Here is a 27,544-nt window from a genome sequence, read left to right on the forward strand (position 1 = left end):
TCAAGGGATACAAACCCACACTTTTAATAGCGGTTACATCATTTCCACACAATGAGAGAGCCGTCCACACCCATTCTCTGTCCGTACGATTTGAAATTATAGCACCGTTTTATTTGCTCGATGCCACAATGTGCCATACCATTATATGTTAAAGCACCTAGAGACGCGACATACTGCAATATACACATGTCGCAACACCCGACCCTCGTGTGGGTGGTACAATGAACCAGTAATTTAATCCTTGATTGTGTTCCCATTTAATTTATTCGCTGCATGATCAAATTTGGTACGTGTTTGCGGCCATTTACATCATTGTATGGCCCGATTTAGTGCAAGCTAAGTCTCTTCAACGAAACGGGAGGCGAGCGTACTCAAACAATAAAGAATCGTTCCTAATTTACAAAATGGCCAGTACGTTAGTTACTGTATTATTTATACAAGATTATACATTTAATTATTTTTTTATACAACTTATAATGGCAAACAAGTTGACGGCCCACCTGATGGTAAGTGGTAGCCGTCGCCTATAGACATGAGCAGTACCATGGACATAACAGAGTATACTGTTTCGCCCATAATACCCCCATGCGTTGCCATTCCTGAGGACTCGGATGTTATTCCTCTGAACCTTGTAAATTTACGCCATATCCCCAAAACCCTTCAAACTGAAACACAGCCATGGAAAAACAAGCTTCACGGTTGAAACACGAATGGGACAGAGGTACTCAAGCAATCGACTTCTGTACAAAGTCTCTTTCTGGTAATTACTGCAACAGTCCTCATTACAACGTATTAGTGTATGCATCACTCGTTGCTTTTGTAAACAAAAAGCGGATTAGGCAGAGATTTCTCAACATTAAAGAAAGATATTAGTATCCGATGGCCACGTTGACTAGTCAGCTTATATATGATTGCATCGCACTTTTTTCTCGTGCACTTGGTTATTGTACCTTGTTGCAGTGACACATGATGTTCTTACTGCAACTTCATCATTAATCATTAGTAGTGATAGCAATCATCGTAACCGATAATACTGTAATATTGATCACTTAGAATACTTTTACACCGGTAAGTAACATTATTTCTATATTTTGCTTGCTCTTAAACATCTGTATAAGCTAGCTTAGATCAATCTCCACTATCCGTGTACTTACGTTAAAACAAAATTCTATCTGTATATTCATTACTATTTACGAACACGCTTCCGTGGCATTCAATCAATAAGAATGAGCCGGTTAAAAGTACTGTTGCTAAATGCAAATAAAGATTTATTATTTTCCATGCGGTTACACAGCGCCCGTACCAACAATTTTATCTCGAGACGTAATTACTTCATGAATATTTCACTTAATTGCAACAATTTCCATATTTTACATTATAAATTGTTTAAAAACCACTTTTAGATTTATGACTTGGCGGGTACCAATCAAGCCATTGAGCCGGTAATAGGCCCAAGTCCTTTTGTTACTGGGCCAGATTTCAGGTTGTATAATTTAAAAATAGTTTAAGGACTCGCATAGTCATAATTATGGGCGGTCCGTAAGAATAGTATCGGTTATAAAAACTTAATGATGCTATAATCCAACGTCAATAAAGTAAATTGGCAGGATGCGTTCATAATAAGTAAACGATACCACACTCAGCACGGTACCCTTTGTGAATCCTTACCCGATAAAGGTTTGAGCGTTGTAATAGGTATGCTCTTATTAGCTGGGACATTGTTACAGAACGTAATGGATTTTCAATCACGCACGTCGAAACACATTTTATGGTCTTGTTCTAAAGGAGATAAAATCGCGGTACCTCCGGAACGCGCAAAAAGCCGAGAAGGGAATGGGATGATGAAAATAATACCGATTGCTGGTACATTCTTGCTGTGCCAACGCCTCTGCGACTCCATATTTCATGAAAAATTCATATGGCAGCCGAGCCCTAATGATGGCAGTGCCATCTTTTATTGCCATCAGGGACACATTTTTCATTAATCGTTTATTATGACGCCGTAAGCTTTTCTTATACGGTTCAAGGAATCGCATCATTGTTCTATATGTGTCGTCTATAAAGGTGATGTTATTTCTCAAGTCGTAAATTTATTTGTTTGTATTATTATTGTTTTCGTTTTGATTTTACGATAGAATATAGTTATATTCTTGATTATTACTTGGCGATGATATTTATATTTATAATCAACAATTTGTTATTACAGATTAGTGAAAACACTTTTCAAGTGTTTGTACCAATAAATCGTATAATATATCAAACATCGGTCTCCTTTGTTTTATATAAAACGTGCCAATTTATATTTAAATTTAATGTGTTTACAAGTTTAAACAAAATTAATTATTTACATAATTATTAATTACACATTTTTTTATGTAGTTTAGAATGACAAAAAAGCTATACACATAACAGAGTATACTGTGACATTCATGATACCGTTCATGCTTTGCCATTCCTCAGGATTAAGATGTTCAGTTTCTGTGCCCTGTAATTTAATTGCCGTATCCCACCCTTCAAACTAAAACACAGCCATGCAAACACAATTACTTCAAGGTAGAAACATAATGATACATCGTTACCCAAACAGACGACTTTTGTACAAAGTCTCCCTCTACTACGTGTATACTACTAGGTCTCTTTTGTTTTATATATAATGTTCTAATTTATTTTAAAATCTAAATGAATCTACAAGTTAAAATTAAATGAAGTACTCACATATTTTTTTTACCATAGATAAAATAAATAATAATTTAAACAGAATGGTATTAAATGCAATGGATCAATTGACAATAATTCTCCCCATTTTGTTCCATCTTTTATCCTTCAACGTACCTACTTTCAGAACCTTGGTTCAGTGAAATTCAATTTGTACTTGTAAAAACGGACCAATAATTGAGTTTACCTACAGAAGATCAGATAAAATAACAAACTAGCACTGGGGATAACGTATTTGTTGGAAAGCGTTCCTAGACTGTTTGATGAAATTATTGGTGTCGCATTAGAAAATATTTGTCTAATGAATACGTCTTCACTTTCTACTTTTACTGAATTACAAATTGTTTTTCGTTTTTCTTTATATTTTAAGAGTTTATTCTCCTCAGGACAATTAAATCAAATGTTTTCTTTTAATTGTCTCTATCCTTGGCTACATTCTTTACCTTCATATACGACCTGATACCTAATTAGCTTTTCTTTTATCTTACACATATAAGTGTTTTTTTTTTTATTTCCCCTTGCTCTTCTACCTTTTTTTTTTAAAATATTTTTTATAAAATATGTATTGGTACAACATATTGCATTTTCTATTCATATTTTTGTTTAATAAAATCTAAATCGTAGATAGAAAAAATATTTTCATTCATACTATTAGTTACAAATGACACACCATTTTTTCAACGTGCATTTTAATCCAACTCTTCCATTACGAATTCTCGTTTCAACACGGAGATCCTCGTGAGAAAATTACATTTTTTCTTCGCCATTTCGGCGCTAGCTTAGATTGTATTTTATCTTTATGCGAAATCATAATTCATGCTCTTGTTCCACCCCTGGAGGCTGTTAGGTGTTTAATGTTTTTGCTTGTATCTCTGTTACATGTAAATGTCGCACTCGCCATTGTTTATTGTTGTTGATAAGATCTGCAATTTCTGATAGTGCTTAATTGATGCCTTTGAACTAGGCGTGGGTGTGCGAGTTGGCAGGTCGGGAGAAGTAATTCATAAAAGCTATTCGTAGAATCGTTTGTTAAAAATTAGGCATGGCAAAGGCACGCGACACATTTCCTTGTTTGACTACAAAAATAACCAATAAGAATGTTATTAATGGAATTTTGAATAACAAGTAATCTTTGTAGCTTGTGAATATTAACAAGATTGGGGGAGTTGCCGAAGTTTTGTCAGCCTTCATAAACATATATTATAAGTTTCCAAGTAGTAAATTATTTGATTTAAACTTGTCTTCGTCGTCACAGCATGAATTAGTAACTATTGGTTCGAAGACTTAAAATTTTAAAACTTCCAGAAGACGTGAGCTTTACATAGCATTCGGAGTAATCTAAAAACTTTACATAAGTAATTAAATTCAGAAGCGAGTGGAACCGTTAAATGTTGTTTACATATCGCATTTCGTAAGACTGTGGCATTTATTCTACGGACCTTCGATTTGACCCCCAAGAGCGAGCGCCCGCTACCCACAAAACAAAATGATAAATGGAGATCATCGGTAGTTACGTTACACAAACGCTGATGGATTGATTGTAAACGACCATGTGTGCACATCGATCGATTAGTTCCTGCCCAGTCGCTGCCCGCGGCCAACCCGGCGGACGATTATCTTTAATGGATTTTGTAAACTTTTAAGTGTTGGTATGCGGGGATCCTGCGTCGTTTTGAATAATATAATCCATCTTTGAACCCTAATTTTCTATTCGGGTTAACAGACGACTTAGAATAATCGCTCCGAAGCGTGTTAGTAACGTTTAACATTGTACTTTATTTTCTTTTTTAGGAAATGACCGCTTCGTTGTGGCTTCGTATAATTTTTTTTTTTGTTCAATAACACTTGAAGTGTTAGTTCGTCGATCTTTGTAGAGTTATTAAATTTTTTTCTTACATATTTGTTTGCATATTAACAATTGCATTTAGCAAGCTACGACATACTGATGTATTCACTAATAGGTACATATTAGTACAGTTATGAATATATATTCAGTAGCTTTTAACTTTTAGACGTCTAATACAATTATTTATACGTGGTGAAACACATGTTATATCAACTTTAACTTAACCATTTCGTAATAAAATCCACTAACTCTCGACCGAACTTTTTTCTCCCCGACGGCATTTGAAGTCAAATACGAAAGATTAATTAAATAATATTCAATAAACGTTGTTTGATTAACAAAGGCTTAATCTTCGGCGGCATCTAACATAAATACAAGGCCACTCGTCGAGCCATGTTTTCAATCAGCATCATTCATTATTCACTCACTTCCCTCTACATTTGCCGAAGTATTCACCAGTTTTGTTTTGTTTAACTTTCATATTTCAAAACTCTTAGAGGCAAAGTCGTGCGATACAATTGTAATAATTGAATTGGTTAAAAGTTCTTTGTTGGCGTATTTGGAAAGGCGAAAGTTGATTGCTTTGTGTTCATTAGAAAAAGTTTTTGTTTCTAACACTGTCTCTGTTAGGTCTTGACAGGGTATTTGATGATGACTACAGTCAGTCAGTTGTATAACTGACAGTTTGCGTTAGACTTGTTATAAGTACATTATGTTTTACATACTTCTTTTTAAGAAGTAAATCTTCTAAATTCTCTTATATCTGAAAATGAGATTATTGTATGGAAGTACATACTTCCATACAAGTATAGGGTTCTTCAAAAAAAGGTGTATTAAGATTTGTTTAGGTTGTACAACGCATGATATCCCTAGCGTGATATAGGTGTCAGTGACCGTTTACCATCAGATGGCCTGAATGCTTGTTTTTTACCTTTACTATATAAAAAAATATATTTAACTTTGAATAGTTTACTAAACAGTGTGAAAATTATAATATTTCAATTGTAGCTATCCTATTCAGATCAGATTATCCTATTTCTGATATTACAGGATATCTAATTTGGAGAATTAAATTGTGATATTATATAATGATTGGACAGGAAGTTATTGTATGTGAGTTAGTAAATATTCTACTTTTACGTTGTCAGAGAATACGTTTAAAAAATTCAATTAATAGTTATTACTTATAAAAAAAAGTGTTGCGTAATTATCACGTTGTTTGCTAGTCAGTGTTGAAGAGAGAGAGGATTATTTTATTAAATAAAAAAATATTATTTTTAATTCTATCAAAAAATTCCATTACACCAATATCGAATTTAAGTGCACTTGGTAATTTGCTAGTCGGTTTTATTGACGTGAATCTGCTCCCACTTAAGGAATTTAGCGCGTGACGCATTAAGCTCAGTGCACGAGTGAGTCTATATATTTTTTGTTATCATTAGTTGACGTGGAATAACACTCTTGAGTAGTGCTTCCAAAAAAAAAATTGTGTGAAAAATTACGTTGATTACATGTAATAACGGGCGGCCGGGGCCGTTTGATGGCCCCTGCCACAGATTGGCATCATTAGCTACAATGATACTGACCTAAAAGAGTAATTTTGTTTTCTTTGCTACTCTTTGTTTGATGTTCTGCTTTCTAAAGTGCTGCGCATTGTTTATGTTCGACAGCACGCTTTTGTGCACTTTTCTGTTAAAAATTATAAGATTCATGTATTACGTAAGTGCTACCATCTTTTGAGAATGGAAGTGAGTAGTTTTTTCTTCTTTTTATTTAAATTAATTTGTTAAAAAGAAATTTAATAATCGAATTGATATTTTAGATTTGATTGGTTATATCAACTTGTACTGGCAATGTGTTATGATGAGTTGTGTAATTTTAGTTATTGAAGTAATCTATAATTAATTCTTTTCACCTACCTGGAATTGCTGTATTAATCATCAATTTCCAACCGTTTTACCTCTAAACGAGACATCTTCAGACAAATTAATACTACTTGGAATTGATATTAGCATGCAAGTATGTTATAACATAACAGTTATATACGGGTAATTACTGTTACCCGTAATTAACTAGTATAATTCCTATATTAATACAGTTGTACAAAATTTTTAAGTTAGGACAATATATTCATAAAATCTAAAATGAACAAAATTTCTTAATCATATACTTTTTAATTAACATACTTAATAGAAGTACAGAATTAGAAATTACATACTCTGTTAAGAACACAAATATACGTTTGAACAACTGGCAAGCGATTCTTATTATAATATTTATAAACACAATTTTATAAGAAAAATACAAGTTCGAAATATACAGCAATTTAATTAATGAGCAACTTGGGTAAAGAAAAATTACCAGTAATTTTGGAGGCGATATTAATATCCGGTGAGGAAATTATTTAATAATAATAACGTTATCACAAAAAAAAACAAGCAGAACGAGCCGATTTTGCTTGTACAATCTTATTCATAACGGTAATAGAATAAATTTATTTATAAAGCTTTATTTGTTCATTAGTTTTAAAAAACATCACAAAGAATACTTATTAAAAAAAAATTAGGCATTCCCAGTAATTTCTTGGCTAGCGGTTTCTCATGTAATGATTTTTAATATTTTTTTTTTCCATGGCGATATTAATACCAGTGAGGAAATTATATTAATAATAATAACGTTATACACACACCGCAAAAAACAAAAATATTGCTCTTTTTATTTTATATTTATTTTAATTATTAGAACTCTCAAATGGGTTAAAGCTGAAAATCGTGTTTTGCTGAACAATGTTAAAATGTTATTCATCAACGGTAATACAATTTTATAAATTTATTTATATTCTTATGTACATGTTGTGTGTGATTAGTAACAAACAAATAAACGATATATCTATCTATCTATTAAAAATCAACTTATATTCTTACACTTTTTGTATATAAGATTTTTTTTTTAATCTCCTTTCTTAGAATAGTCGATGTTACTTATAATGAAACTTTCATATTGGTTAAAGGTTATTGAATTATAGGCTTTTATTTTAGTTGATCAAAATCATTCTTAACTTAACAATCCGTTAATGTTCAAAGGAACATTAACAGATTTTTAACATCCAGTGCTAGTAACTACTAGATATGTCTACTACATGCATGGATCCCTTATTATTTAAAATTAGAAATCTTATTAAAGGAAAATATTAGTCTACGATTAGGTACAAAGGCCAGGTATTTTGTCATGAGGTTTTATTTTAAATTTACCTTCTCTACCAACATACTGAGCATGAAAAGCAGTAACGACACGTTTGATTCTTCGTCACCATTGAGTCCTGATGTCCAGTGATTTTATTGTCATATCATTCGTTCTTAATTTATCACCACACCATTTAGTCTCAATATCTAGTAATTTCATTGTCATGTTATTCGAATTAGAATACAACGTATAAGCAAGATAATTAGCAAGATAGACAATTTTTTTACTATAACACGATATCTGATTACTCCGTTTCGAGCGAACACAGAGACGACATGGTCCATGAAAACAATTAATCGAAAAGAGAATGTTCTACTCCCAATGGTTAGTCGAACTATGCCAGATTACTGGATTTTAAAGGATGAAAAAAACATGTCACGGGAGAGATCATTCTATATTGTTACGGTACGGTTCACGTAAGAGTTAGTAAACTTTTTTGTACATAAGTGCGAGCGGTCTACTGTTTATGGATGCAGTCGTATGCCCACATTCGTACTGCAGAATCGAAAAGGAGAAAGTGGGATAAGGGAATGGAGTTCTTTTGAGTACTCCCTATGGAGTAATACTTAAAGCTTCTCTCTTCTAAAAACGAATTTTGTAAACAGAGTAAACCAGAGTAAACCAGAGTAGCATACAATCTGCTTAGAGAAACAGATGACCTACGTAGACGTCTTCGTAAACTTTGTACAAATCTTCAAAAACCATTTCGGCAAAGGCACTATTACAGATAAATAATAACACTGCAAATATTCAACTTGCTGTTGCTTTAATCAAATGTCACTCAACTCAAAAACCTTTGGCATTTGAGCCACTGTGCCGTCATTGGCATATCTGGCAATTAAAGCGGTTGAAACCAAACGGCACCCAGATGCCTGTCTCTTTTATCAAATACATTAAACTGGTTACTCGATCCGAACATTTATTCCTATCGTCTTTTTTTTTTCATTCGGGCATAAAACCCTCTCGAGTGCGATAACGAGTAATGTATTGGAGCCCCGTCGAATAATTAAACAGACCTTTTTGTAAGTTCGAATTAAAGAGCTGAATTAATAAAACATCTATAGTATGAATCATAGATATTGGATGACAGCTGTATGCTAGATTTTTATGTTGGTGAAACGTGACTTTAGAATTAACAAGTGCTAGAAGTAAGATCAGTAACGGCAAAGGTTTTGATAGTATATAGCTTCTATATTTGTTGTTACAAAATCTGTAATGGAAAAAGGTTTTCTTTTTATTTGTATGTTTTTTTTTTATACAACTTAGAATGGCAAACAAGCTGACGGCCCACCTGATGGAAAGTGGTAACCGTCGCCTATAGACATGAGCAGTACCATGCATATAACAGAGTTACAGTGTCACCGGTTATACTCTTCGTGCGTTGCCAAAATCAGTCGAGCAATTCAGAGTAAACGTTGAAGTAACGATTGAGACATATTTATAGATGTATCTCATGTATTTGATAGTATAACAAGAAACGAATAAATACCAACATAAGGACAAGACACTTAAACTAAAAATAACATCTATCACGCAACAATGTTTGTACATGTACCAACTTTATTTATAATTGAAACTTGTAAATATCTACACAATTATAATAAAATAGATTTGACTGACGTTTTGTATGTTTGTTCGCAGTTTGCGGCGCCGCGACCCGGTGGGGAGTCATCGTGTTTGCAAGGCCCCGACTGTTTTATGGTGAGTGTTCGAATATTCTTATAACGCTAAAAGAAATTCAAGAAACATTTTGTCTCTTACTATTTTCTTATAACTGAAAAGGATGAAACTATTGTTCGTTGTTGGCATTAACTATGAGATAGTACAAAAATTATTTTAGGCCAATGACCTAATAATCTGGAATGAAAAATCTAATCAGTAATACGCATGATTAATGTAATCAATTATATAAAAAGTACATGAAATTTGTTAGCATTTGAACATGTTAATGAAAGTAAAAGAGGGATTCAGTATAAGTCTGATTCTCTGTCAATATACGAGGATAATTATATATTTCAACGGAAAAAGACATGACTTAATTCTGTAATTACCTAAATAAAAATAGAAACAATGACTATACAAAGAGATGTACTTAGCAAGTAATTATAGACTTAGTAGATATAGACCTAAATAAATATGCAGGATATTGTATTGTTCAATTTTATCGATCAAATAATGTTATTTTCATAATAGAAAATCATGTATTATTAAAACTTAAAATTAGTGAGCAGTGCAAAATAGAATCAATTTCAAGTCATTGAACTTGATTTTCTTTAAGATTTTCTACGAACAATTATTTGTGAATTTACTATTTACGTTCAAGGGATGAGCAAAACATGCTACGGTTTATGACAGAAGGTAAATACTTGCCCATAAATTTAAATGTTCCGAGTTACTATATGTTTTAACTTCCATAATCTTTAAACCGTCAACTTTGAAACAAAACTTTCTGTCGTTACGAAAGGAATATAAGACGAGAGATAAATAACGGCATGAGAATACAGCTCCATCTTTATTACAGATTGTAAATCAAGGTAGAGAAAGTTGTAATTATTGTAACAAAGGAGATTATAATTTTCCACCATAATTTTAAACCAGTGATAAAATTGTAAAACGTGAAACTTCCAACAAACTTACCTAAATAAAAGAAATAGTAACAAAAAATTTGAAAGCTCGTAACGGTATAAGCAGTAAAATAAACAAAATATCTTCAAAAGCGAGGATCGAGACTACGAGACGTTTTGTCAATACTTGGTAATTAATAACTCAGCTCTGCTCCGGTTCTTATAATTATTAAAGCTTACTGACTCGAGAACGGGCGTCAAGTTAACGTCAACTCCAACTAATGAGTATTTCCAATGACAAATGCTGCATTTGAGTCGCCTCAGTACCAAAATTCAGCTAGAAGTGCCTCATAACTCATTGTTGGTAATTGAGATCGGCGAAATGAAACTGATAAATCTGTTTTAAAGATTATCTGTAATGTCTGCTGTTTTAAGTTCCCTTGTTCCTTCAGATTTATTAAAACTTTTAATTGGTATATCAATATTATGTGCAATTTATTATATGAATTTACTATCATAGTTACGATTTTATGTGCAACAAATTTATTGTATTTTTAATGTGATCATTTTTTATTTTTAATTGCCTCCTACAGTATTATTTAGTCTATTACAATTTTTTTAGTTATTACATTGAGAAAATTTATGGTTATTGCGTGTAATATCAACTTAATAACACAAAAGCTAAAACTTCCTAGACAAATAATTCTAATAAAAATGCTAATATCAAACATTATATACATTGGTTTTGAGAACATATTGAATTGTTAATAAGTTGGTATTCCACAAACTTTTACAATTACGACGAAAGTACGGTGAATGGTCTCAATTTGAATTAGATCGCCTACTTAAGAGTTTCAAAAGGAAAGTTAGGAAATATCTGTAAGCGTAACAAGTCCGTGTCGTTTCTAGATGTGTCCTCATTCTGTGGAGTTATTATAACGAGCTCGTCCCAATTCCTAAAGTAATGACAAACGATTGTATCTACCAAGTCGCCACCCGACCACCCGATAACTTTGACTAATTTGACGAAAAAAAAGACTCGTTACGTTTGAAGTCACTGCCTGTTCTTTGAGTGTGAAGTTTTGAATTTGTTACCGTCAGTGTACTGCCCATTTGTACTTAATGACCCTCAACAATAAATCATGAGCAGCTATGCTTGTGACAAACTCATGAAATGCTCGTCTAAATTTTATGGATCTTTGATAATGTCGTTTTGTTTCAGTGTTGGGAAAATTGTGAGCTGCTACAATCCAACTATCAAGTTTGGGGCGCAGTTTGTGACGAAAAAGATATTTGTGTAAGTAAATTAAATTTTTGCTGTACTTATTTTCACTTTTGCCATTTATTTTATGTTTTTTAGATCATTACGTTTAATTAGAAAACTTATAATATTTTTTTTTGTGCAGTTCCCCGGCTGTAAGGTTGCGTGTGAATTCCACATGGAAGCAGCCAGAGCGGCACAAACGCAACCTGTCATCCACACCAAAGGTGAAGGTGTGATGCGAGTCAGCGGAGCACTAGCTCGTTGGCCACCACCTGCACCCCGTGCCGCATCTCGGCCAGCTCCTCTAGTATACGTCGTGATGCGCCGGGCAGCAGAAGGTCCATGGCGTCAAATTATACAAACTCAAGCTCTGGCAACAAGAGTACCTTCCAATAATGAAGGCGCTCTCCTGAGAGTTTTAGTGGTTGATCCTCAAGGCCTTGTTACAATCTATAGCCCAGATGAGACTTGGGTGGCTCACGATACAAATACATCGAACCATGATGAACATAAATGGACTTTGAAAGAGATTTCTCTGATTCACCAAAAAGTTCTTGTCATTGGAGAAATTGCTTGGGAACCTAGAATAGCGAGAGGTGTCTATCTAGTAACATGGGAAGTGGATGGTGGAGGTTTGAAAGGAAATCTTTTCACAGATTCGACTCGTGTTACATTGTCTCTATGGCCTGATACAGTATACCATATACAAGTAGAGTTAGTTTCTCGTACGCCTGGTGTGGATAACGAAAGATCTGAAACTATGACAATTGACACAAGTCGTGCTCAAAGGGTTTCAACCGAAAGTGTTCAAGATGTTCAAGTTAGTGAAGGTGATCGTCTCATGTCAGTATTGGTTAGTTCCATGAGAGGAGAAAGGGTTCCGGAACGGGCTCCTGATTCAGAGTTAGTATTAGGTTGCTTGTCAGCTATGATTGCCTTTGGACTAGCAGTACTAGCTGCAATTGTTTGGAGGCGAAGGAGGCGGGGCACGTTTCCAGGCACTAATGTCTATGTAGGATCATCTTCTGTCCTCAAACGTAAGTTAGTGGAAGATTTTGCCCCGGCGGCACACTGTTTCCAACCCGTTTTAACTCCAGAAGCTTCCAATAATGTCACAGCTCGTGATGTGGTTGTGTGACGTCACAGCTTTGATATGCTGTCGATCGAAGATCGCGCCTTCAGTTCCTAAACGTTTTGAAAGAATTATCTATTTGTGAAAAACGATCTTAATCGGACTAAGTGATTTAATTCACATGTGATAACCGAGAACTCAAAGAATAATGTATGGACAAAACTATGATAAAGTTTTATTGTGAAATTATTTGTGTTTATCAGCTAAAGAACTTTTCAGAACTTATTGTAAATGCTGCTGTAATAAATATATTGTGAATTTTTTGTATGTAGACATAGGAAATTGTAAATTGTGAAACTATTATAAATGTATTTATGAAACACAGTAAGGTTAACACCAGAAAATTTAGCAGTGTAAATATGTTAAGCAAAAAATAATGAACCATAATTTTCTAAAAATGAAAATTAATTTATACTACCTACTTGTACATAAATGGCCGTAATGCAAAACATGAGATCACTTGTATGTTTGATTCCCAGATTATTTGTAACTGTACCACGGGATCTTGATAGAGTTCATGTTTTATAGTCTTATCAGTATAAATATTAACTAGAACCTATTTTTACAACTAGTCCATATTATCGTTTAGTTACATAGTTAATAGATATAATTAACTATTAATAATTTCGGTGAGTATTTTACTCATTCTAGTGAACTTTATGATGTCTTCTTCAGCAATAAATATAGGTATGTATGTATTTGTAAATATTCGAAGCATTTATTGTAAAAACAGAGAAATTATATTTTTCTTGACCGTCAATGGAAAAAATGTTTATATGAAAGGAAATGTTCATTTCGTGTTACGAATTTTAATATTCAAATTGTTTTATGCAGAACAAGTTCAACAACAATATTTTCTTCCTTGTAGCTACCCAATGCAATGTCATAATATAGTCATATTGTTTAAAGATGATGTTAGGCTTTAAACAGCGTACTTAAATAACTTAAGTTTGTCGTTTAATGATATATAACAAAACAATTTGTTCTGTGTCAAGAGGAAAACATCGTGGATTTTATTTCAAACCAAAATCCTTGTAGTGTAAGTTAAGAGGATTAAATTTATTTATTTTTGTGATTAATATTGTACCTTCACTCGATCTGTAAATAACATTACTTGCTATAAATGAAGCTGAACTTTAACGAGTATAAATAAATATGTCTGCCAAATTAAATCTGTATTTTCATTTTAAAATACATTTTAAAATAAAAAGGTGCATCGTAAACAGGTATTGTTAAATTCCAAACTTAGAGATTCCCTTTCGACAAGGATCTGAGATGCTTTATTGATTCGATCAAATGTTTTGATACAGTAAAAACAAATGATTCTATAATTCAGAAAATATAATCGATTCAATACGGAATGAAGCTTAACGAACCGTCGACACCTCAATGGAGAAGTTGGAGTTTTTATGTGCATTCACGCCACCCAATGTGATCAAAACATGTTCTAATGTTTTTATCTACTTATACCGTTTGAATAAAAATATTAGTCTAAGGAATCAGTATATTCTATATCAGAATTTTATGCTTCTAATTCTATACAATTTAATACTTAGTCATGAAATATAAAAGTTTTCATATTTTTGCATTGTTTATTTCTATTTCTGTAGGCAAATATTTGAAAAAAAAAAAGTATAAAAGCATTTGAGCAAAAAGAAATTTTAAATAAAAATCTACGAAACATGAATTTGACACATGAATAGACACGACTGAAAGCAATAATTCGAAGGAAAGCTTTTAAACAAATATTAACTCAGAGATTTAACATTAAAAGGATACCGTTGGCTGGCCCGTCATTTGGGCCTGTGTCGGATAAAACGCCACCATTGTCTAAGGATTAACGTCAACGAATTTGTTGTCAACAAACGCCTGATCAAACAAAAAGATTTGTGCGTCACGGTACCTAAAAAGACCCTTCGTTTCGATGATTGTTGTCAACCCGACCATATAAGCTTAAATACTTGGCCATTCCTTCAAATAATAAGAACAAACGATGATTTCGCCATTGAAGGTAAAAGCACCAGAAGAAAAATTAGAGATGACGGCGGAGACGATAAAAAAAACTCTGAAAGTAATCGTAAATTTAGTCCTATCTTTTTAAAAGCCAATTACTGAGTTTGGGTTTTATTAAATTGAGAAATCCATTAAGCTAATCGCTAAGTAGGGAGCCACCGACGTGACGATTATGAAAAGGTTATTCGAAATGCAAATGCAGAGGCATCTTAATGTAAATCACTTGTAAATGTAGAGCCAAGATTTTGAACTACATTCATGGATCGCCATAATTCACGTTTCTAGATAAGATTAGAGCTTTTTGTTTCAACTCCGTTAATCCGGATCGTATTTTGTAATCTACGAACGGCTACCATTGATTTTTGATTTGGTCCAATTCAACATCGTTAACCAAAAATCTGTTACGTTTACTTTAGAAATCTATGATTATGGGAACATACGGTCATTTATTTTAGTTACCCATTTTATTCTTGGCCCGCGGTTCTAGTATAAAGCATAGCCTCATAAATAACGAGGAAAATAGAAGGTGAACGCTTCCACGAGTATCCTTTTGGGAGCGACCAAAGCATTCTTTTAAGATTTATTACAGAAGTTGAGCACATTACTTATTCCTTATGTGCCTTCTGAACCGATAGTCCCTTGAATGTAGACATTTTTTCGTTTCCTTTTCGTTTGCTTTAATGAAATTATTAGTGATTTACCATGGCTGTGATCTTTCAGGTTAACTAGAGCTATTTTTTTTCGGTGCAGGCATTTTTTTTATTTATTTCTTTTTTTTTATTTCAATTTTGCCTAAAAACAGTTGTTTATTGACTTATTACGCCAAAAATACTAAACATAATAACGTGTATTTTCTTTAGAGTTTAGTGCCTATTTATTGAAATTCTTCTCCTTTGATATCGATTGACAATCAAAACCTACAGACTTGACGTATAATCTTAATATATAAAAATCTTGTGTCACACTGTTCTTTGACACTAATCTTCGAAATCGCTCAACCGGTTTTGATGAAACTTTGTAAATGTGTAGTTGCTCCAAATTAAGGGGTAAGATAGTTTTAATTCCATCAATTAAAAGTGGTAGATAGTGGTAAAGTGTAAAATAGCATTTGGCGGATCAGTTAGGAATGCTATTAAATATTTGAGTCAGTTCAAAGTCAGAACTTATTCTCTCAAGTCAATCTAAAGCTAGGTTTTTTTACATATTCATAATATTTAAAATTTTTAATTAATGTTGACATGAAAAAATCTAAAATACTACTAAATTTTACTATTACTATCATGAGGTAGTGAAAATTATGAAATCTTTATTATACAAATGTTTTATAATTGCTATTTGGATATAAATCCCAATAGCAATACCTACGCCAAATATTTTATAGCAAATTATTTACAAGTACGTATCACTTGCGGTGGCTACTTCGGACAGTACCAATACAGTAACTTGAATATCTGCAGGAATTGGTAAATAGGCTGTGAAATAGAATGCACTCGCTAACAGCGTGTACTAACATGCATATTTTGTCTCAAAGATATGCACATGAAATATGATATGAACTAATATATTTGTAATTTTAGACTAATAGGTATGTAAAATTATTTACAATACTTAATATAATAAATAAATACAATTTACTTAGTATAGCATTTTTACACCACCTGTTGTCAAATAAATTCTATAACTACATTACCTCATATTAATTGGGTTTAAAAACAAAAAAAAAATACAACTCCTATTAGAAAATAGTTTTTTAAACTTAACCAATAAACAAAAAGAAAAGTTTTTACATAAATAAAATCTAAAATAAACATAGGTTACTAAAATTGTCAAGGTCAGCAACGCGCGTTTAATATCCTTGGTGTTACAGGCGTCCATAGGTTACAATAACCCCGTTTACCATTAGATGGGCCGTATGCACATTTGCCATCAAAATCGTATACAAAAAAAAAAAACAATAAATTAAATAAAAAAAAAAAATAATAAAAAAAAAACAATAAATTAAATATTGTAGTAACAAACAATGTTTCTAGTATTTTAGACGTTTATAGCGTACAATAAATTCTTTCAAAAGGTGTGCTAAAAGTTTTTGTTTAAATTAAACAAAAAAGTAATTATTTAAAAGAAAAAACTATTTATTTATTTCTTAAAACCACTTCGCCACATTATATCTAATGCAATATACTAATTTATCGGTGAATGCAATAAAGCAATACGTGTATCTAAAGAAAATATATACCAACACAAATATATTAGGCCGTATCTAAATGGTAGATGCAAAGCTGTCCCAGTCAGTCTTTCTCGTTAACGATATATAAGACAAGAATCTTTACAATTGAAGATAACGTACTCTCTGGTTTATATCTGTGGCTGATAATGCTGATTCAGTATTAGAGAAATGGACTATAGTTTATTATAACGAATACAGATAATGTGATTTCCTTTCTAATACTGGCCGTGGACTCGATCGTTGAAATAAAATCAAGACATTTCGATTTTATGAACTCAATGGTGCAGTTTGAACGAATTGTGTTTGAGCTGTGTATTGAGTTATTAAAAAGTAGAAGAGGTGATAAAAAATTTGCACAGATGTTTTGTATAGTTGTTAGTTTTAACCCGCGACTTCGTCTGTGTAACCTTATGTTGATTAATCGGGAATACAAAGTGATTATTTAACTTTATTTTGCTAAAGTCCTCATCACTGATTTGTCGATTTATATCATTTTATTTAATACCGCTACCAATAGTATGTACGACTGCCAACATTTAAAATTTGACTACTATTATTGATGGTAGTTCTAAGATTTTATATATTAGTCTTTAACTTCCGACCGTTATTTTGTCCACGCGTAGGTTGCGACTCGTGTTTCACCTCTAAACGAGGCATCTTCAGGCAAATTAAAAGTGGGAGCGTAGTGTTCTAGTCGGTCTTAGTATTGTCCCTCGTTTAAAGTTGAAACATGTGTAGCAACATGTGTGTGGATAGAATAACGGTCGGTAGTACTCAATCTTTAAATGTTGGCAGTCGCACGCATATTATTGGTAACGGAGTTAAACAAAACAATTTTAAGTGTCTAACCAAAATAGAACATAATATAATATTTTGGCGTTCCATTGTTTCTGCCTACCCTAATGGGAGACAGGCGTGACAGATATGTATGTATGTATATACAATAAATCATAAGCGATAGTCTATGTTATCCATCACAAATACTACCTACGTGTGTATCTAATTTCATGGAGGTTGGATGAACAGTTAAGACGCCAGAAGGTAACAAACAAACAAATCTACTTTCAAACTTATAATACTAGTCTTCACCTGCAACTTCGTTCGCATGACAAGAATTACCACAGGGAGACTTTGTACAAAAGTCGTTTGCTTGAACACCTCTATCTAATTTGTGTTTCGACTGTAAAGCATGCCTTTGTTTGCATGTCTGTGTTTCGGTTTGAAGTATGGAATATGGCAGTGAATTTACAGAGTACAGAGGAATAACACCTGAGTCCTCAGGAATGGCACCGCGTGGGAGATATCATGGGCGAAACAATATACTCTGTTATGTCCATGGTACTGCTCATGTCTATAGGCGACGGTTACCACTTTCCATCAGGTGGGCCGTCAGCTTGTTTGCCATTCTAATTTGCATATATATATATTGCTTGATATCCATAAATATTAGCCTATGTCCTTCCCCATCAATAAATAGTAAATTTATGTATCTAGGCGATGTTTACCACTTTTCATCTTGTTTGTTATTACAAGTATCAAAATTTACATATTATTTTGTCTTCTATTGTTATTGTTTAAACACGATTTGAAATTGATATACTGTGACGTGAAGTTTTTGTGCGTCATGCGTTGTGTTTAGTATTGTACATATTAAGCTATCTGTTTCAAAAAACAGGAGCAGATTTTCAATTCGATTGTATTTTTTTTTATTTTATTTATATATTCATTATTTCAGAAATCCATCATTTACATACGGATTCTGTTTTGTATTTATTTATGTCAAGATATAATAAGAGCGTTGAGTTTATTTATTTATCTACACTAATATTATAAAGAGGAAAGATTTGTATTTTTGTGTGTATGTTTGTAATGAATAAACTCAAAAACTACATTGCCGATTTAAAAAATTCTTTCACCATTAGAAAGCTACATTCACCCTGAGTAACATAAGCTATATTTATTTGTAGAAAAGATTAGGAGTCCTTACTAAAACTTTAGTAACGTAACTTAAGGTGTAAAAATGATATAAAATATCTTTCGTCGCGTGCGTTGCGGAAACTATTAGTGATAGAACAAAAGTATGTTCTACAATATTGAGGAAAATATCAATAACTACAAAAAACTTCGCGATACTATATGTCCAACTATTATCGTTATGTCACAATAACCACTTTTTAAAATGTTGTAAAAATGTCCACCCATAAGAAGCCGGGATGGGCCGATAGTTTATTTATAGGAACACCAATAGTATATTACATTATAACATATATAAAATACAATGCAATATTGGTGCACATGGTTTTTGAGTTGGAAAATAGGCATTTACAAATTTAAAATTTGAGTAAAGCCAACACAAATAATTACAATATAGTATGACTCACGATAGTTAATATTCCTCAATTATGTTTTTATATATAGTATTTAGTACTTTCAAATTAGTTTCATATAAATTTCATCAATATCAGTTCAGCAGTTTAGTTTTTAAATAAAACTAACTTATTTTGTCACGAATAAAGTCGTTTTTTTTTTCTGTGAAAAAAATTCTTGTTATACCTACATATGTAGGCTACCAACCCATTTAGAACCTACGAACGTACGTTTTAGAAAAATAAATTGTGACGTACCTAACAACGCTCTTGTCTTTTGTGTTAGTTTTATTGAAAATATTTTTGTATCGCGACATATGTATCTCTGAATTCATTTAAATATTATTACTGTAAATATTATTCCTTATATCTTGTCGTAATAAATATATCTTTTTTTCACATCTATATATATATATTAACCCTACATCTATACCTACTTTAACTGATAAAAAAATATACATACATATATTTATATAAAATTATAAAAATTATATATTTTTATTTATTTATTTATACCTATCGGTCTTCTCAATTGTAAAGACATTTTATTTATTTATTTTCAACTATAACATTTAAGTCGATTGGTACACATGTATGACTGTAACTACTAATGAACTGTCAGTTTGCACATATTGGGTTTGCTGGAAGAAATCTCTTTTTGTGCACTATTATGTTTTTTTTTTTATTGAATGAAAATGGAATGGTAACCCCGCCTGCGCTAACGGTATACGCTGGCGGGGCACCAGTGAAGGGTGATCGATGAGAATGAAAACAGGCCAGTTAGCCCATCATGATGAATTCATCAGGAATTAATCATGATAGTTTCCAGGGGGATACACGAGGAGGTCGACCTGGTTGGGTATATTGCTAGCAATGGCATTCTTAGTCTCCATTACTAACAATCCCTTTCCCCTCCGCACTATTATGTTTGTTTTTCCATTTCAATAACCTTTTGTGTACAATAAAGAATAAAAATAATATTTTACCTAATTCAAGATTAGAAACAGTGAACGCAGTTGCATGACGTTCACCACAGGGCAGTAAATGTAACATGCTTCCCACCAGTGATTGCAATAAATATCCATTAATATAATCGCTGTATGCAGTCAGACGGACCGTCGGAAGTCCAAGTTAGCAATTACGGCCGAGTGAGAGACGTCCGGGGGCTGTGGACGGCTGCCTTATCTCCGTCCACGGGACATTTATCAGCATTCAAGTCTTACAGCTTGTGTTGTCAAATCGCAATCAATATTTGAACTTTAATTGGGAATTTTCATTTTATTTGTATAAAAAAGTAATAATAATAATAAATAATCTTTATTTCACTCTTTGTTACAATATAGTTTGAAGTCCCTAACTCCCGAGGTAGGTATGAAAAAACCTGTGTTTCAGGAGTTAATGCTCTCTTCCATATTCCTAATCCATATTATAATATATCCAAATCAGTATTTATTTAAAAGGTTGGTGATGTGAGTATTGTGGGTGATCATGGGCTATCACTCATTTATGGTCATCAGTAGTCACTTACCAATCAGGTGAGCCACATGCTCGTTTGTCCCCTGTGTTGTAAAAAAAGAAACTAATGACCTCCGATGAATTGCATGGATCCAGTAATCATTAAACCCTTGCAATTGCAACTGTTCTTTATAGTAGTCTGTATAGTAGGCCCATGTACAGTAGTGGATGATGTATATATGTATTTACAAAATAAAACGTGTTTGTCTGTCTGTTATCTAGTACCCTATGATGCCTGATAAGTTTTTCTTCTTAAAATACTGCCCATTTTATAAAGAGCATAGTAGAAGGAAAAATAGAGGGCAAAAGAGGAAGAGGAAGACCGAGAAATAACTACATGGGACAGATAAAGGAACACTAGGCGTCATGTCGTATAGGGAGATAAAGGATATGGGCCTGGGATAGAACTGGCTAGAGGAAGATGCATGAATTAGTTGCACCGACAAGAGGAAACTCTTAAATGAAAAGAAGAAGAAAATACTGTCAATTTATAAAAGCATAAAATACTATAACTAATATTACTATACTTATTGGATAAAGACATTCAAATCTAGTTTTTCTTTTACTTTAATCTAGTTTTAACCCCGTCTGCGCTATCAGTATACACCGGCGGGGCACCAGTAATAGATAATTAATGAGAATGAAAGCAGGTCAGTTAGTCCAACCTGACGAATTCAACTAGAATTTGCCACGATGTTTTCCAGGGGGAACCACGTGGAGGTCGACCTGACAAAGGGGGAAGGGATTGTTAGTAATGGGGTCAAATAGCCCAATTACTAGCAATATACCCATATTGCTAGTAATTGGGCTATTTGACCCCATTACTAACAATCCCTTCCCCCTTCAATTCTAGTTACCACAACAGCGACATAATATATAATCTTTGCTTATATTATAAATCGTCATAGTGGTAGAATACTGACGGATCTGACAAATATTACATATAAAGATCCGTCAGTATTCTACGACTATGACGATATGTGAAAGTTTGTTAACTTATAGCGCTTAACCAATCACTACTCATGCCTCCTACCAAATTGTTTATAATTACCACTCTCCATCTAAAGGTTGCCTGGAAGAAATCGCTCTTAGCGATAAGGTCGCCCATTGTTTACTCACTGTGATCATTTCTTGTAATTGTTTGTATCTATAATAAGTTTACTATTGTAATCTTTTGAAGGAAACAGAAAAAGTATCTATCTATCTATGAAATTTATTTTTTATCCTAGTTAGTGCGATCAAAGTCGCGGGTAGAACACAAGCTATAAGTACTAACTCATAATTACAATCTAAGTACACAATAATAGTAAAATACAAATCTCTTACGTTTTAGTTCTTATTAGACTGCAAACTGACAGTACATTTCTGCGAAGTCTCCAGCTAATACGAAGGCCCAGTGCCGTAGGGAGGCGCAAGCGCATAATAGCACGCTGTCAGAGCGTGGGCGATCTTGTGAACATCATCTGTAAATAGTCAGTAAATATTTGTCTTCCACGTAATTACTGTAATTATTCAAATGTTCCGCCTGTCCGGTTGTTTGTGGAGGAAACTGCAGGCACGTTTGAGGCGTCGAAGGAAGCGAGACGCGGAATAATGTGCTCCGTCCAAATGTAAAGTGGTGAAATTAATTTTGTTCAAATATTTATATGTTGTGAATCGTGGAAGAGATTCGAGCTTGCCTGTATTATGAAGCTTTACTAGATTATTTACCAGAGGGAGACTTAGCACAAAAGTCGATTGCTTGGGTACCTCTGTCCCATTCGTGTTTCAACCATGAAGCAGTTGTGTTTGCATGGTTGTGTTTCGGTTTGAAGGGTGTGAATTTACTGGGTACAGAGGAATAACACCTGAGTCCTCAGAAATGGCAACGCATGGGGGGTATCATGGGCGAAACAGTATACTCTGTTATGTCCATGGTACTGCTCATGACTGTAGGCGACGGTTACCACTTTCCATCAGGTGGGTCGTCAGCTTGTTTGCCATTCTAAGTTGTATAAAAAAAATTACATACTAGCATTACGGTACGATTTCAGACAGATCAACTGGATTTTCGAAAGCAATATATAGCCTCTATTACTCATTTATAATGTAGCTTTATACAAGTGAAAGGATTTTAAAAATTGGTTGCATAGCTTTTGAGAATTTTTGACTTTATCAAAAAAATCAAAAATTCCTTCTTTATAATATTAATATAGATATAATTTTAAACAATTTTTGAATGCTTTTATTCTCATAAAAGTAATTTTGTTTATTGAAAATCTTTATTTTATCTTTGTTTAAAATACAATCCATTTTAATTGTAATGTGAACCTACCGTGCAAATTATAAATGCGTTGCAAAACAAATAAATGGTACACGCTTTCAAGAGATTTCTTTCGTTCCCCGTTGCGAGATTAAAGCCAACTAACTCCTCAAATAATACATGGTATCCTGCTGACAGGACTTTGATATATCTATACAGTTTACAAACTACGCTGGATGCACCTAGAACCGGTTCGCTTCCAACAGATCAATCATCTATTCGCGGAAGCCGAGTATCGACTCGATGTGGACGATTATTGAATCGATCTTTCTAAATACAATGAAAATGTTTTATGTAGGAATTATATTCGATTTTGCAATACGATTTGATAAATAATTATTTAATTAATTACTAACTTTCACTCACGACTTTTAACTATTATGTCCGTCTTCATTGTATGTGGTACGTGTATACCAATTTCCATAGTGATTGGTTAAGCAGTTGAGTTGAGGCGCCAAGAGGTAACAAACAAACTAACTCACTGTCACATAATAAAAGAGATTATTAACGAGAAAAAGGTCTTTTTGAATGTAAGTAATAGGCGTTTTGCTTTTTCTGTTTAACTTGCATTCCATTTTCTTTTTCTTGTAAGTTGTGTTTTGTTTCTACATTGATAACAGTGTAATATATGTGTATAAAGACTTCTTTTGGTATTTAGTGACTTCCATGGCAATCCGAAGCCCCTAGTTCAATTCTCGGTCGGGTCAGTTTAGAAAATGGACTTTTTTAATTGGCTCGGATTTGAGCGTTCTAGACTGTGCCCATAGATGTTCGCTGACAATGTGACACAGGCAACAAATTATTATGGTATTTATTATTGATTATGGTAAAGCTTAGTAAACAACTGTAGTCAAGTTTTTTTTCCTAATTTGTTTTTTCTTTAACCTTTTTCTTTCTTTGTTTTTTTCCACTCGTAAAAGAGAAAATAAGTTTTAATAAATAATATTGTGTTCTAAAAAAAATTGACTTCAACTAGAGGGAGACTTTGTACAAAAGTCGATTGCTTGGGTACTTCTGTCCCATTCGTTTTCAACCGTGAAGCAGTTATGTTTGCATGGCTGTGTTTTGGTTTAAAGGGTGGGATATGGCGTGAATTTACTGGGTACAGAGGAATAACAACTGAGTCCTAAGGAATGGCAACGCATGGGGGGTATCATGGGCGAAACAGTATACTCTGTTATGTCCATGGTACTGCTTATGTTTATAGACGACGGTTATTACTTTCCATCAGGTGGGCCGTCAGCTTGTTTGCCATTTTAAGTTGTATAAAAAAAACTGTGGCTAAATGGCAAGATTACTTATTTTGATTTAATTTTACTAAACTGCTGAACGGATTTTAATAAAATTTCTATGAAACTAATTTGTAAGTTACTACATACTTTCAGATAAAAAAAAAAGATTATCAAATCTGTTTACAATTGAAGAAGTTATGAGGTAACTACATACAGAAATAATACAATTGATTTGTGAACTTCCTTCTTTTTAAAGTCGATTGAAAAGGCAGTGATTGCTTTACACATAGGTAATAAGTCATATTCCCAGAACAATTGTTTTAATGATATTAAATGTGTTTAATTCAATAATCGTATGTAAGAAAAATACAAAAACATATAATAGTGTGGCAATAAAGAGACGAGGCAAAAGTGGCTGTATATTTTGTTATTTTAAATTCACTTATCTTGAATATAATAAAGAATTTTATACATGGTGGCAGTCTGGCTAACGGAGTGTAGTAACGACGTTGGTTTGCCGCCAACTCTGAGTACATGCATATGATATATTTTGGCAGTAAAAAATAGATTAGTAGACGTGAGATTTTGGCGAAATGGATCTACTCTTTTGAATTTGTTTCGCGGCAAATGAAACGATGTTTTCAATTGAATCATAAAGATATATTTAGTTTTAAAACTTTCGCATTGTTTACACATTTTTTTTTATACAAAAAGTGTGAAGTTGTGTGTTTGAAAATCTATGTTTATAAATACACAAATACACAAAAATATTTTTGTGGAATTAAAAACTTCATAGGATGTTTTTAATTCCACATAATTATGTATATTTTATGTTAACAACTACAAATAGATTTTGTGGTAAATATCAAAGGGAAGAAAATCCTAATTCGTCTCTCTTCTTTATGTATTTATTGTACGATTATATTACCAATTCCAAATGGATTTTGATAATTTTTTTTATTATGGTTTTGATGTTATATAGAATATATTTAATGAATATAGAATGAATGAATAAAGATAAATTAATTTAATATATAAGAACAGACATCCCACTAGATAGTGCGACGACCTCGAATGCACTTCAGGGAGTCAGTGGATGCAGGTGGCTTAGGACCGTTCCTTATGGTAGTTTATGGGGAAGCCTATGTCCAACAGTGGACGAATAATGGCTGAAATGATGATGATGACGATACTAGACTATACAGATTTGCTTTATTATATCTATTGTTTTTAGAGATTTTAAAAACATTTTAAAAAGTAACTTATGATTCACGAATGATGTGCTAACTATAGATACATGCTCTCAAAATCCATAGTCATTTACCAAAAGGTAGGATCACAAATAATTGAAATGCGCTCCAAAACTATTCCGTTTAATGTCCCCCACAGGTGGCGCCATCATCGTTAATTGCAACCGGTTGCTAACAACCGGTTGTAATTAGTAGGGGCGTTGTGGGCGTCGCCAAGTCGCCGAGGCGTGGTCGCTTTTCGGCTGCTCATGTATAATTTAACACGCCGTGAAGTGTCATAGTTGTTTAGCCATTTTTCTCTACCACCAACGAAAGCAGGTTTACGAAATATCAGTATCCTTCTACAAGTGGACTTTAACATTTTTCCAAAAGAAATATGAGTCAGGAAATGCAGAGCACGGCGCGTCCAGCTGTCCAGTTAACATGGGAAACATTAAACTTTTTATAGTTTTTTTAACCTGTATTTCTATGGGAAAAATATTACGGTTCATAAGAGATGGTAAATAAAATAAAATTTATCCTACTGATAAAATGTAAAAGGTGTTTGTATGTTATTAAATATTACTTAAAATCAGGCTGAACGAATTTTAATTAAATTTGATACATGGTTAGGCTAGATCCTAATAAAACATTTGGAATATTTTAAAAACTGATTAAAGCAAGCAAAGTCATGTTAAATAAAGATTAAAAATATTCAGTTATATATACACACACACATATATTACAGAAAATAATCAAAATATCTTATCGTAATATCTTAAGAGAGTAAACTCATATCGCCTAGTGAAACATTATTAGAAACAATACAAGTAGATTTCATAAAAAAAAAAGAATCACTGAATTCGATCGTCGAAATAAGTTATTTTATTAAAAAACTAAACTACTGGACCAATTTTGGTGAAATTTCAGTGGAGTAAAGTATATTATTTCAAATAAAAAAAATCCAAACCGGTTTATAATTGAAAGTTCGCTGTTAATTCCTATCAATTATAGAAATTTTGAGTGACAAACATAAAAAAGTACAACTAAATTGGGAACCAGAGGGAGACTTTGTACAAAAGCGTTTACTTGGGTACCTTTGTCCCATTCGTGTTTCTAGTGTAAAGCTGTTGTATTTGCATGGCTGTATTTGGGTTTGAATGGTGAGATTTGGCAATAAATTTACTAGATACAAAGGAATAACACCTAAGTTCTCAAGAATGGCAACGCAAAAAGGGAGGGGGGGTATCAGTATACTCTGTTATATCCATGTCTTATTGTTTGCCATTCTAAGTTGCATAAAAAAGCCTATTTATTTTTTGAAGTCGGTTAAAAATTCTAACAGAGTAATATCAAATGTAGCCGGCACTAACATTCTATGTAAATTTTTTTCCAACTACACAAAAGACCGAACGTTGGCAATAAAAACAAAGATTTGTACACACACCGGCACGGTCACGCGCTGTGTACACGATGTGCGCACGCGCACCGCAAACTAAGTGGAGTTTAGTAAATTGTACGTTGATTACAACGTGATACGAGTGCTTTATTGTTTTTGTACCTTAACTACATCCATTATGTATAAAGCTTTGGAGGCAGCATTCTCAAATTGGCGCCGTCGTGGTGACAGATCGGTCGGAGAACGCGTCACTGCGGTTTAAGGATCTTAAGCATGAATCCTAAACTAAACCTCTAAGTCAACTTAGAATGAAATGGAAATGGAATCCTAGGAACCGTCTTTTGCCCACTGTTGAACATAAGCCTCTCTCAAAAGGACGGTTTTGTCAGTATTTGCAGCCGGATTTACAACCGGAGTTAGGCTTTGGTAATGTTCTAAGACGAACGCTGCTGCCCATCCTTTAATCAATTACTGGTAAAATGCGTGGTGATGAATAA

At 33.0% G+C, this 27,544-nt stretch overlaps 1 protein-coding gene across 1 annotated transcript in view; it reads left to right on the top strand.

Moving 5' to 3' along the window:
* Nucleotides 1-13,936, top strand: part of LOC113516479 (uncharacterized) — a 62,827-nt gene extending 48,891 nt beyond the window's left edge. The window contains exons 2-4 of the mRNA XM_026900899.3: nucleotides 9,446-9,505; nucleotides 11,591-11,665; nucleotides 11,775-13,936. Of these exons, the coding sequence (XP_026756700.1) occupies nucleotides 9,446-9,505; nucleotides 11,591-11,665; nucleotides 11,775-12,770 (1,131 nt within the window). The 3' untranslated portion in view covers nucleotides 12,771-13,936. The remainder of the gene's footprint in view (nucleotides 1-9,445; nucleotides 9,506-11,590; nucleotides 11,666-11,774) is intronic.
* Nucleotides 13,937-27,544: the final 13,608 nt, after the last annotated feature.

This window comes from Galleria mellonella, unplaced genomic scaffold (assembly GCF_026898425.1).
Source record: "Galleria mellonella isolate WM207_F2 unplaced genomic scaffold, CSIRO_AGI_GalMel_v1 utg21, whole genome shotgun sequence".
Classification (NCBI taxonomy): Eukaryota; Metazoa; Arthropoda; class Insecta; order Lepidoptera; family Pyralidae; genus Galleria; species Galleria mellonella.